Source organism: Mycteria americana, chromosome Z, assembly GCF_035582795.1.
Source record: "Mycteria americana isolate JAX WOST 10 ecotype Jacksonville Zoo and Gardens chromosome Z, USCA_MyAme_1.0, whole genome shotgun sequence".
NCBI classification, from domain to species: domain Eukaryota; kingdom Metazoa; phylum Chordata; class Aves; order Ciconiiformes; family Ciconiidae; genus Mycteria; species Mycteria americana.
Window position 1 is genome coordinate 45,658,367 of NC_134396.1, and position 12,718 is coordinate 45,671,084.

Here is a 12,718-nt window from a genome sequence, read left to right on the forward strand (position 1 = left end):
GTTCAGATTAGAGATGGATCTGAGCCACGAAGTTTTGATCAGAATTCAGACATGCTGTAAGTAAGTTTTCAGTCTGACCTATCAAGACGACTGGGCAGTATTCAGCTCCTGACTTCTTCAAAGCTTATGCACAGTTTGGATCTGAGAGGATAGCTTGCACCCAGCTTCAGCTCCAAGAGATCAGACACCTCAGTGCTGAAAAGAAGTATTTGCATTTTACCTCACTTCAGCCTCTGCTTTGAGGCCTGTGAGGAAAAGCACTATGTCAGCATGGATGGTAGTTACAGATAACCCCATGGACAGAAAAAAATTAGGAAGCAAGCTTGTACCATGACTCTCTGGTTTTGCATTTTCCCTTTCCTTTCATTAGCTTTCAGATGACATTAGACTTCTGGAAAATATAAGCATAGTGGCCAGCTTTGAGATGATACTTAAGTTATCTCGATAGAAAGGCAAACCACCTACATGTGCATAGAACCAACCATGAAATAGAGTTCTTGTTATTTGCAGAAAGTATGACTAAAACACAGAATCACTCAGTAAACGCTCATAAAGCAGAAGCTCACCTGAATGCTGGAGAACCGCTCATCTGTATTACACCCTTGCTGTTTAATTTACAGCCTTTGCTAGTGGTCATATCAGGATGAATGATGACATTGAATCTTAACATTTTAATTGAGAAATCTTGGCGGCTCGTCTTATTCAAGGTTCCCCTTTTGCATGAAAATCAAAATGATCACCTCTTCCCTGAATGGATTAACCACCTGTGAGCACAGCACTTTTCCATTGCTGACTGATGGCAGTACCTGATCCTGCTTCTACTTGAATGCAGAATGTGTAATCACAGAGTTTGCTCTCAAGGATGACACCGAGGAGGAGGTCTACTTTTTTTCCCAGGCAAAGACCAAAAGATTTGCAGCGGATGACTGAAGTCCTCTGCTCCAGGTGAACAGAGACTCCCCATGAAAAGCGACTCTTCCATGTCTGCAAACAGAAAGAAGTGCCAGGAGGTCCCATTGGTCACCAGCACACCTATAATACAAACTCCAATATTAAGTCCTAAACTCACACCTCTGGCAATGGAAAACATGAATTTCAGATGTTTTCAAAACCACTCAGGTGCCAAAGGATGCCAACAGGCCCCGAGACTTCTAAAAATCCCACACTGCTATTATGAATGTGAAAGGCAAGGAGGCTGCCAAGGAAGTAATGCATTTGCTTACTTTTGCCACCATGTGTGTAACCAGCATATTGGTTTGGAGAGCCTTATCCCTTATTCCTCTTTTCCATCTCACTCTAAGGCTCTCTCAGACTGCACACTGTCCCTGGGAACAGCCCACTCACTCAGAGACAACACCCATTTGATATAAATTAATGGGCAAAGAACATCTTGTCAGCTTTCCAATTAAATTACATGGAAAGAAATCTAAGCTACACCATGAATCCCTGCAGAATGAGGTCCTAATTGCTAAACGTGTACATTAAATGGATTAAATAACAACATACATTTAATCTGATGATAAGAATATAATTATACTTTTGTTGCTGCTGTTAGTTGAGTTAATTACATGGGATATGATATCTACATCTCATCGTCTGTCCTTCCTGCTTTTGGTTAATAGGACAGAAGACCAACCAGTTCCTCAGAGAAGGATCAGGCACGTTTAAATTTGTTCACCCCAAAAAAGCTTTTTTCTGCGACTGAGCCAAAAAAAGCACACATCCTGTTTGTACCTCCCCTCCAGAACAGATCATAAGGACTGATGAAGGCAAGCACAAAGATACTCTTTTGGTCGCCAGATGGATTGTGTCTGGTCCCAACCAAAGCCTAGCAGACAACTCTGTTTCCTTGCCTTGCTGTATGCTCCTCCCTTCCAGGCAGGGACGGTGCCTGTGTAGTCTCAGTCTTGCATGTAAAAGAGGCTGGGCTTCCTCTAGCACCAACAACCACAATAATGTTCTCAGTCTCCTAAATACCATAGCCCAACTCCTACCAGCTCCAGCATGGCCAGAGCTTGTTGTCTGGTTACTAAGAGCAGTCCTGCAAAGGAAGGTGGAAGAGGTGATTACAGGAGTAGCTGGGGAATGGGGGAAGCAAACCTCAGTTTCTAACCTGTTTTCCAGGAGAAGACTCCTATAGTAATAGCAAGAAATACCCTGCAGCTGCAGCAAAATGGCTCAAAGACCTTACTTCTTTCTGCAGGCAACATGCTTTTCATGCTGTATATTTAGGTACCTATGAGAAACCAAATCCTTTCTACTTCTGAATGACTATTTTTACTTAAATCATGTGGTTTCAACAATCACATACCTGAGGTCCTAAAGAGTCTAAGCAGAGGAAAACATTTTCTCTGGAAATAACACATCAAAGACTCATTGCTTTGCAGAGCTTGCCTTCTAATTATCTACTGGTTCATACAGACCAAAACTACCACTCCTTTTACTGCAGCATCTCTGCTAGAAATCTTTCGTGACTTCAGCCTAAATCATTCCACAAAGACTTGAAGCATCATTTGGCCCAGTAGCTTAATATGATTTCCTTCAGTTGCAGAGAAAAGTTAAAATTTCAGTCCAACATTTTCAACACAAGCTAAATTAATTTGAGGCATAGCTCATAAATATATTTCTCTCTTTAAACACTACTGAGAGCACAACAGAACAGCTGCAAAGAGACACATTTCACTTAGATTTGGAAGTCATGCATGTACAGTTGGCTAGACTGAGCTAAGCTCTTCATTAATGGAAGTGTAAACTCAATAGAGAATTCAAGAATCAAGCTGAGGCATATTTGCTTTTACACCAACTATTCAAAGAGGCAAATCACTTGAGAAGAAGAGAAGCATGTCTCTTCTCATTCCAGCAGCTGACTTCATTTTTTCCTAAGCATCCTAGCTGAAATGAATCAATTGGAATTCTTGACAGATTATTTTATGTACATGAAAAATGCATTTTATGAACAACATAAGAATAACAGAGGTCACACAACTAACTTTTAGGCAGCATTTCTTTTTAGGATAATAAAATAACAATTTTTTAACACAAAAATATTTTACCTGTCAGTTCTCCTTAGAGAAACCGAGTTCAGTAAAATTTAAAATGGAATCAGTAGCAAAAGTACTGTAACTTATATTACTATAACATAAAATGAAGGTGAAAGAGGTAGGACTCTTGCTTCTGTGCATAAAGCTATCATCAAAATGGATTAAGATGATAATTTCATTGCAGACAGATTATTCCCTTCCTGCTCACCATGGGATTTCCTGCTTTTTCCTTCAGGAGTCAAGACACTGAACTAGACAGGGAATGGACCTGATCTGATCAATTCCTACATTCTGCTAGAACAAAATAGATCTCAAACGCAGTAAAAGAAAAGCCAATAGTGCTACCTGACATTTAGCTGCACGCTCCATCTGATGCTACACAATGGAGTGCATTGCATGAGAAGTTATTTTATTTTGCTTATTTTTTGTGCTGTTTTCCTCATTTTTTTCCAAGTTGACAGAACTTTGGATTGGATTCCTCCAGTTGTAACAAGTGAGAATACTGGCTCAATCACAAAAGCAAAGCAAAAACGAAACCCCACCACACTGACACTATTTTGTTGGGTATTTCACTTGATTTGTAGCATATTGTGGGAGTGCTGGAAAAAAGGAATTATAGGATTCAAGTCAGAACTAATTAAATAGTTTGGGCCAAGATGAAACACAGAAATACAGATCGATATCTTCTCCTACATGACAGCCATTTTCTACATCTAAGAGCTGTTCGGTGCTGTCCCCTGCTAATGATGCATATAGCCCATAGAGAAAGTCTGATAAAATTTGCTTTGATCCTGCTAAAAGATCATTGCCTTAGGTACATTACATGTCACTGAGCATATCTTTAGATGGAAGGCATGCCTTTTGGTCAAAAATGAACGCATGTAGGACAGACAGAAATGCTGGTCAGAGAAGAGTGTATGAGTCAGTGAGCACATCCTTAAAGTAGTTCACACTTCACCAAAAACACGGGATTGCAAAAAGTCAGAGACAAACTGAAGAAATCTAAGGTTAAGAGAACACCAGATAAACAGAAAAATAGGAAATTGAAATAGGAAATGGGCCTGGGAGGGAGTTCTGGAGGTGACTGGTCCAACCTCTTACCAAAAGCAGGATTATTGCCGACACTACGTCAGGTCAGTCATGGCTTTGTCTGTATGAGTCCAAAAAGCACCAACAGTGAAGATATCACATGCTCATGGGTTGACCTGCCCCAGTGCTGCACCACATTCCAATAGAAAAGCTATCCTGTTGTCCTACCCAAATGTCTTCTCCCTTTAAAGCCACTCATGCATATGTCCTGCATTCCTGATGAATCAGGCTTCCTTCTGTCCCTCTACCCTTGCAAAGCACGCACTGTATTTCCACACACAGGTGAGTAACTGCAAATGCAGCAGGAAAGACAATGCCTTCAGCTGGCTCTCCAAACATCGTTGATCCAAATAGGCATCAGCCTTCTTTACCAAGACTTTGGCCGGGATGCTTGCTCTTTAACTTATGCCACCCAGCCCCACCTTTGGTTCATAGGGTGTTTGCACCCATCCATTTATCTGAGGACAGTTGGGTACATGACAGATGAGAAGACGATAAAAGGGTTACAAGCTGTATCCTGGAAGGACTGCAGCCTTCAAGGCTAAACTTTGTACTCCAGATTGCTCAAACTGATATCCCTGTTTCCAGCAGTGGTTGGTGTGGGGGGCATGGAATTAACCATGCTGCCAACAAAGAATGGTTTCTCTAACATCTTAAGCCTATCTTGGACTAAAACATTCCCTTTTCCAAAATCTTCTTACCCAGAATCATTTCCTACTCAGTAATCTTCCTGCTTTGGAGCCAGACAGCTGGCTTTCATGGTGGAAAAGTCCTGTGTTATCAGAAAAATATTGAATAAAGACTTCAGGGTGAGGAAGAGTGGAGAAACTTGGGGCAGTTTTCACTGAAATGTACTGAACATCTGCAATTGTATTTAGATATTTTCTTGAAGCCAGGAGACTGACTTCTGCTGTTTAAGTTCACATGAAGTCTTCTGTGAGGCAGCAGTTTCCAAGATAACTGGGCCACAAATATCCCCATCAGTTCGCAAAGAACGGACTTTCCACTGGAAACCCCACAGTTCCGGCACTACAATCCTTACTTAGCGGGACCCTGCCAGTCCTCGGTGTTGGTCCCTGAGTCACAGGGTAACCTCAACTGCTCAACTCTTCTCCAGGGAGGTTGCGTGTTTGCAAGGAAGGGAGATAGCAGTCTCCCTTCCCATAGCAACTCCTGCAAAGCCTTTGCACCGGTGTGAATACGAAGGCAAGACCTTTGCATGGAGAGCATTCAGGCACTGTACCTCTAGACCGAAAGAAAACGCCAGCAGTCAGCTAGCAATAATGTAGCAAACATTTACCCAGACTTCTTAAGAAAAGGAAGGACAATGAGCCTGGGAACACAGTGTGTGCAGAACACCAGTTGTCCCACGGCACAAATGCTCCCTGTGAAGCCCAGGGCTCCCAGTTATGAGAAAGGGAATCGTCCGGCAAGGCAGAGAAGTACCGTGAGTAAAGGATCATGTTAGTAACTTTCTCCTTTGCCTCTTCCCTCCCACTCCCTTATTGTATCTCAGTTCAGCACAGGAATCTCAAGGCAGGTGATCCAGTTACATTCAGCCAGAAATGCAAAACTGGGCAGACTCACACAGTCCTGCCACTGAGGTGAATGGGGTAACGCAACTGTAATGCTCTAGAAATCATCCCAAGGTCTTTCATTACATCAGTTATGTAATTCTCGTTAGTGACGTACCACTGAGCAACCCTTTCTCTTTTTAAATTGGTGGAAGTGCAGGTTAGCTCTGGGCTAGAACATACAATGTGCAAATTATTTGTAGGTCTCCCTCATGAACAAATGTTCCCAGAGACCACTGAAAAAAGGCAATGTCTTAACGGCCTAAAATGCATCCTTTTTTTTTTTTTCTCTGTAAACATAGGATAATGAAATAAATATTTTAACAAAGAAATATTTTGACTCCAAGGGAGAAAGCTGGAAGCATGTGAAGCTATCAGGTGATCAAAGCTTTCATACTGTCTAACATCATAACATTCAGTTGAGATCCAGTTCCAGTACAATCAAAAAGCTACTTAAACTGGAAACAGAATCTGATTAAAACACACCCAGAAAAAAACCTCTCACATGTTCTGAATGTGCACTTAAAAATCTATATTCAGCAAAAAAAGATTCCAAGACAACACCACAAGCATCATTTTAAGTTTCCAGTGGAGAAGGAGTTAAAAATAATGCCTCCTGCTCCACCTTACTGAGTGTATATTCGACTCCAATTAAGCACAGCATCAATACTGGATCCCGTAGGTCATCAGATACTGGAGCATACGGTATCCCAACTCATGAAGAGACTGAGCTGATAATCCAAATACCAGCCTGTCTCCATCTATTTTGATCTTTCAAGACAGCCTGCAGAATTCCTTCATTTCTACGTTTGGGTTCAGGAGGAGTCAGAAGACCTTGGCAGTGAGCCCTTGACCTCTAACGGATGTCGGGCTGGTGGATATTCAAGGCATTCTTCAGGGATGTGGAAGACCCTAGACCGGTGTGAGCTAGGGGAAGTCACTCCCCCCCACCTGTAAATCCAAAATTCCCTGTTAAATAGGGGAGGAAAGGGTGCAGAGGGGAAAAAGGGTGCTTTGCTCCCTCCCAGAGCTGCCAGTTGCAGAACCAGTCACTTGCACAGACCCATGATGAGAGCAGCCAATACAAAACTACACACACAGAAGCACACACTCTTAAAAAGTTTTTATTAATTTTCATTGTTTTTTTTTTTTAAAAAAAACAAACCCGTCAGTGCAACAGTTCAGTATCCCCTTCCTATCCCCCATCAGTAAGCAGTAATTTTAAAATCAGGAAATACCGAGTGCTGAAGCCAATGGGTTAGCATTTTGCTATTATTTCCTTCTGTCAAACTCTGAAAAAGTCCTCTGTATAAATTAAACAATGAAAAAAATGTTATTTTCAATCCTATGTCATTACAGTCAACAGAATCATAATAATGCATCTAAAATGTGTGTTCACAATACATCAGGTATACATTTTTGGGAAAAGAAAAAAAGGAAAAAAAAAAATATGACATTCTAGGCTTGTTAAAAGGATAATGGTCCCATATTTTTTATTAACAGGTTAGCAAAACAAAATCCAATGGATTACAATATTTACATGTTATTTGAAAAATAAAGTAGTGATAAAAGCATGTCACAATCATTATTTCTTTTTTTTTTTTTTTCTTTTTCATTTTTGGTAACCATTACAAACACCCAATCCAGGTATGGAACTGTTTAAATACATTTGAAATGAGGCCAATTAAAAAACAAATACAGACACAAAATGTGTATTTATACTTGTCCCTCCAATGTGTTTTTCCATGACATTCCCTCCCTACTTCAAAAAACAAAACAAAAATAACCCAACAAAAAAAATCAAAAGAATCCCCCTAACACACAACTGATGAATCCCCAAAAGCAAAACACCATGCTTCTCAAGTAGCACTTATTCCACAAATGCAACATTTTTGCCATCAATTTTATGTGAAGCTCTCTAGGACACCCTTCCTCAGCAGCTTCCTATTTTCCCCCCTCCCCCTCCCACAGATCCCCCCAAAAACAAAAAAAACAAACGAAGACACATGCATTTCTAAAACTAGGTTTCAGTCAAGTACTTTCTACTTTTTGGAAAGAAACTCTTTTTTTTTGTTCACAATCAGAACATACCATGGGCACCAGATCCTGTATTCATTGCTTAGGCAAAATTCCTGTTGAGTTTGGTAGGCTTTCCACCCAAGAAGTAGTGCAGGATCAGCCACTTAGGTATGCAGGTTCCTATTCATTCTACGCTGCTCCCCTCATGCTAAAAGCTAAGAAGGAGGGGAAAAACTTAGCAACTCCATCTTGAATCGAGTAAAAGTAGTTCTCCAGGCTCAATGTCGTATGTAACTATTTCACCTCCGCTTGCAAAAAGATGTTTTAACAGACACCCCTCCCTCCCACCACACCAAAACAAAAAGAAACACGCACACCACAGACGGAAGAAAAAAAGGCAGCCAATCTTAACGAAAAGTTACTGGTGTGAGACTGATAGATGTTAGTATGACAAGCAACAGAATGGTTATGAGGACCTATGTGTTTGGCCCGCGAGCTGCATAGCTGTGCCGTAAGTTTGGTTCTTTAGTTTAAAAAAAAAAAAGTTAAAACTTCTTTGTTATTTCCATACGCTTAAAATTAACAACAACAACAACAACAACAACAACAAAAAGTTCTATTCACAAGATCTAGTCTCCTTTCCCTGTCCCCCCCTCAAAAAGAAATACTCATTTTACATGAGAAACTTAATTGTGCTGTATTTGTAACACCTCAGGCTGATAGAAAATAAACGTGGCAAACAAAACCGCACAATCAGTCACATGAAATCTATCAAATCCTAAAATTATAACTGAATACTAACAAACAGCTTACCTGGAATAAAGGATGACAATTCACAAACAGTTATCTAGGAATTAAAGTCTCTCTCTCTTTTTTTTGTTTTTTTTTTTACTAAAATAATTAAAAAAATCACAGTATTTTAAGAAATAAAACCCACACTGGGATTTTAAGCACAATTTGTTTTCCTTTCTTTAAAACTTTTTTTCTTCCTCCATTCACCACCTTGCCCAGCAGTCTCTCTACATTTAACCACAACAACAACAGGTAGTACTGACAAATGCAGAGATCTCCCTTGGTTAATTCTGAGGTACTAGGAAACAGGTGACTGTTTTAAGCAAAGCAGTTTCTGTTTTGTTTTTGTTTTCCTTTTTTTTTTTTTTCCTCTTTTTTTTTCTTTTCTAAAGCAGTTGCATTCAGTCTGGAAAAGCGTTATGTATTAAAACTAGAAAAACGCACACAAATTTGTGCGTTGAAAAGTCGTCCCCCCCACTTCTTCCATGCTCACGACGCTTCCATTCACAAACAATCCAAGTCTCCACTGCAAAGCACGATGTGTAATGTAGGAATACGGGGAGTTGCTTCATTAGTCCAAGATGAATGTAACTTCCCATTGTCAAGATCCAGAAGAAAAGATGCAGTGATGTAATGGAGCCACTTATTCCATCACTTAAATAACTTTAATATACACACACTCACACAGGTACCAGTGCTTTGAAAATAGATCATTCAGTCCTAAAAGCAGCTTTATTTCTTCCTTCTGCCCACCCCACCCACCCACCCCACCACGTTCATCACTGTTCAAGTACGTTGATTAGAATCACACCAAATGCTTATTCGTTTTTGGCCTCCGAGTTGTCTTGGAGAGGTTTGTCAGCAGCTACCATGCTGACTGCTGTTTCACTGTTATGGGAATAGTCCACCACCATTTTCTCAATGCCTTCTTTTTCTTCTGGCAGTATGCTAACAGTTTCTTCTATGTCCTCCTTTGGCTGGCTGTCCTCACTGGTCCTGTGCTTGCTTTCATTCAGTGCCCTGGAATGCCGAGCAGTAGAAAATAGAAACACTTACAGTCAATATAAAGAACGGCAAAGCCAATCTGTGCGTATCACATGAGGGAGAAAAACAGACCACTTTCTAAAAGGTAGATGCAAGCAGCCACACCATTGCCACCTCATGAGCAAAAGGATAGGCAGTGGAATGAAGCTACCAGTAGGACTCATGACATTCTAGCTTTGAAACTAAATCTTTATTTGCTCTATACTGGGACAGATATGAGATGAGAGTGAAGAACCCAAATTCCGACTTTTAAGAGTTTATTCCCCTTTCCCCAGTCCCTTGTAAACAAGACTTACAAGGCACCAAACAAAGGCACAGGAAAAGAGTACTCTTCCCAAGGAGTTAATGATCCAATAAAACTTTTTATAGGTTGCAACATTTCAGGTACTCATATTTAGGCAGACAAGATTAAGGGTAAGAGAAGTAGTATTTCTCATCCCATGACGGTTAACCTACAATACTGTATTCAAATGTCTTCCACATGTCAGCAACCTTGAATGATATCTACTTTTTGAAAAAACTCTGGTCAGCAGAGATCTCTGCTACCAACAAGATCTTCATCAAAAGAAGGAAAATGATTGTTGCACAGATGCTTATCTTATCTGTGATGCATATCATCCCACAGTGTGCAAACTGCTATAGGAAGGCAAAGATCTTCACTATGAAGATGAACTAGTGAACTTCACTATGCACATTTTAGGAGGAGTTCATTCAGATTGATTTTACGTCCCTTGAAGGTCTTAACATTTCTCCACACATAATTCTTTGCACTGCTATGCAAGTTTAGCTGCAAGCATGCAAAAGAGACATAACAATAAAGGGAAAAAAAAGCCAGTTCCTTCCTAGAACATTCCGTATAATTTTCTGCCATTTTTATGCTACTCTGCTGGCAGGCAAAATCAACAGCACACTCAGGTGAAGTTAATCCTAGCCAAGTGGTATTCACCTTGGGACAATCTTAAGCTTTAGAATCACAGTTAAACTCTACAGTCTACAGCCACCCTGGGCAGCAGAGTAAAAAAGGATGAACAGGAACTTCCCATGCAGAGACATCTGATGACTGTATCCACACTTGCGATAGACAGAATTGTTCTTTACAGAACTGCGTTTGCCTTCATCACAGGGCTTTTTGGGAGGCAAGGAATGGGGTGGGAGGAATGCACAGAGATCTACTGTCACATGTGGCTGTTTGGCAAAGGAAGGTAAACCAACTTACATGCCATGTCTCAGCACGTGTCGCTCCCACTCAGAGCCTTCTGTAAATGATCGGCCACAGAACTCGCAGGGAAAGCGTTTCTCTGGAGCACCACTGTCAGAAAACATCATGGAATCTGGAAAAGGACAGCATAGTCCGTGAATTCAGAAGTGCCAGGGCAAGAAGGGACCACTGTGATCCTACTCTGATTGCCTCTGCTCCACCTTCTCATCCTTGAGAAGCAAAAAGACTTACCCATCAAATAACTGTGTTTGTGAAAATGCAACTCCCCCAAAGCAAAGTGACACTGCAAGCGACAAATCCCATCCTAAGTCTTAAAGCATCTCTGCACCAGTTATTACTCCCTGTTCCTGTATTTCAAGAAATGAAGAGACTGCGGAGTTTTAATTCAAAACCAAAACTGAGAAGTTTAGGGCTGAAAAGCCTTGAAAGCAAAATCAGAAAACCTACTAAAGCCCATCTATAATTTCTGAATTTGTAGTACAAATTTTAGGAAACAAAGACTTGGTATATTTAACATGTGATCCTCATAATAAATAGATATCCCTTCATCATGAAGTCTCATGGGTTAAGTCCTGCATTTTAACTGCATAGGTGTTTCATGCCATCCTAATCTTTTATATAAAGTGCTTGGGGCCTCATTTGCAGAAGTGTCAAGCACCTAGTAATACGAGTGAAGTCACTGGCAGCTCAGGGAGCGGTATTTCTGAAAGCCAAGCTCTACGTGAACACAGCCAGCTTTAACAAAAGATGAAACATTTTCTCACAAATTAAGACGATCACCACACAAGCCATTAAAAATAATTGCATGGACTATCTCACTTGATTCTTTTGCTGGAAATGAGACAGCACCATCTGCTCAGAGCATTAATTCCTTAGCAGGGATTATCTTAAGCAAGAAATCAACAGAATGTCTTTCTGACTCCTCCCATACTACATAATAAAAGAAAAGAGATTTTGCTTCATTTTGGTTCTGATCTCTGCTCACTTGATTTCTTCACTCTCAGATTTACTCAGTTCAAGATCAGCCTATGAACTTAAAATTGCACACACATTCCCTATTATGCGTATGTAAGTTCTGTAAACATATTTTTGTGACACATTTCTCACTAGTTAGCCTTTACTAAAGTTCTACATGGAATGGTTCTTAACATCATTTTTGCCTCTTCCCCCTGCAAGAAAAAAAAACCACTTTGTATTTCTTACTGTCAGTGATTTATTATGTGGATAAATATCACAAAGCAAGGTGCTGTGTCAAGAGGAACACCAGAAAGTAAGTCAATGCCATTAGTTCAGTTTACATCTGGATTTTAGTATCTAATGTGCGGTACAAATTCATAAACATACCGCAACACACAGACTAGTCATAGTACAGGGACAAGTATTTATGGAGGGTAAAAGTTTTAGAGGCAAATGCTGCTGTTCTGCACAAGAACATACCTACCATATAATACACAATAGGAAGTTTATTCTGGGCCTCTGCAGAGAGGAGATACCCAGCATAAGGGCTGTTTTCCTCAAATAGGGAGGAGTTGGGGTTGTGCAGCCTGGAGAAGAGAAGGCTCCAGGGAGACCTTGTTGCGGCCTTTCTAATTCTTAAAGGAGGCTTATGAGAAAGATGGAGAGAGGCATTTTATCAGGGCTTGTAGTGACAGGACAAGGGGTAATGGTTTTAAACTGAAAGAGGGTAGGTTTAGATTGGACATAAGGAAGAAATTTTTTAAGATGAGGGTGTTGAGACACTGGAACAGGTTGCCCAGAGAAGGTGTGCATGCCCCATCATTAGAAGTGTTCAAGGTCAGGTTGGATGGGGCTTTAAGCAACCTGATCTAGTGAAAGATGTCTCTGCCCATGGCAGGGGGGTTGGACTGTATGATCTTTAAAGGTCCCTTCCAACCCAAACCAGTCCATGATTTAAAATTGCAACTCCCATTAAGATTAGC

At 40.6% G+C, this 12,718-nt stretch overlaps 1 protein-coding gene across 5 annotated transcripts in view; it reads right to left on the minus strand.

Annotated features, from left to right (window-relative positions):
• Positions 1–8,259: 8,259 nt before the first annotated feature.
• ZNF462 (zinc finger protein 462) overlaps positions 8,260–12,718 on the minus strand; it is a 91,446-nt gene continuing 86,987 nt past the window's right edge. For 4 of the 5 annotated variants that reach the window (XM_075488716.1, XM_075488718.1, XM_075488715.1 and 1 more), the window contains 2 exons: positions 10,776–10,890; positions 8,260–9,535 (listed from right to left, as the gene is read on the minus strand). In XM_075488716.1, the coding sequence (XP_075344831.1) occupies positions 9,334–9,535; positions 10,776–10,890 (317 nt within the window). In that variant the 3' untranslated portion in view covers positions 8,260–9,333. Of the gene's footprint in view, positions 9,536–10,775; positions 10,891–11,009; positions 11,101–12,718 lie in introns of those variants that run through there. The other variant, XR_012773492.1, reaches the window with a different exon arrangement.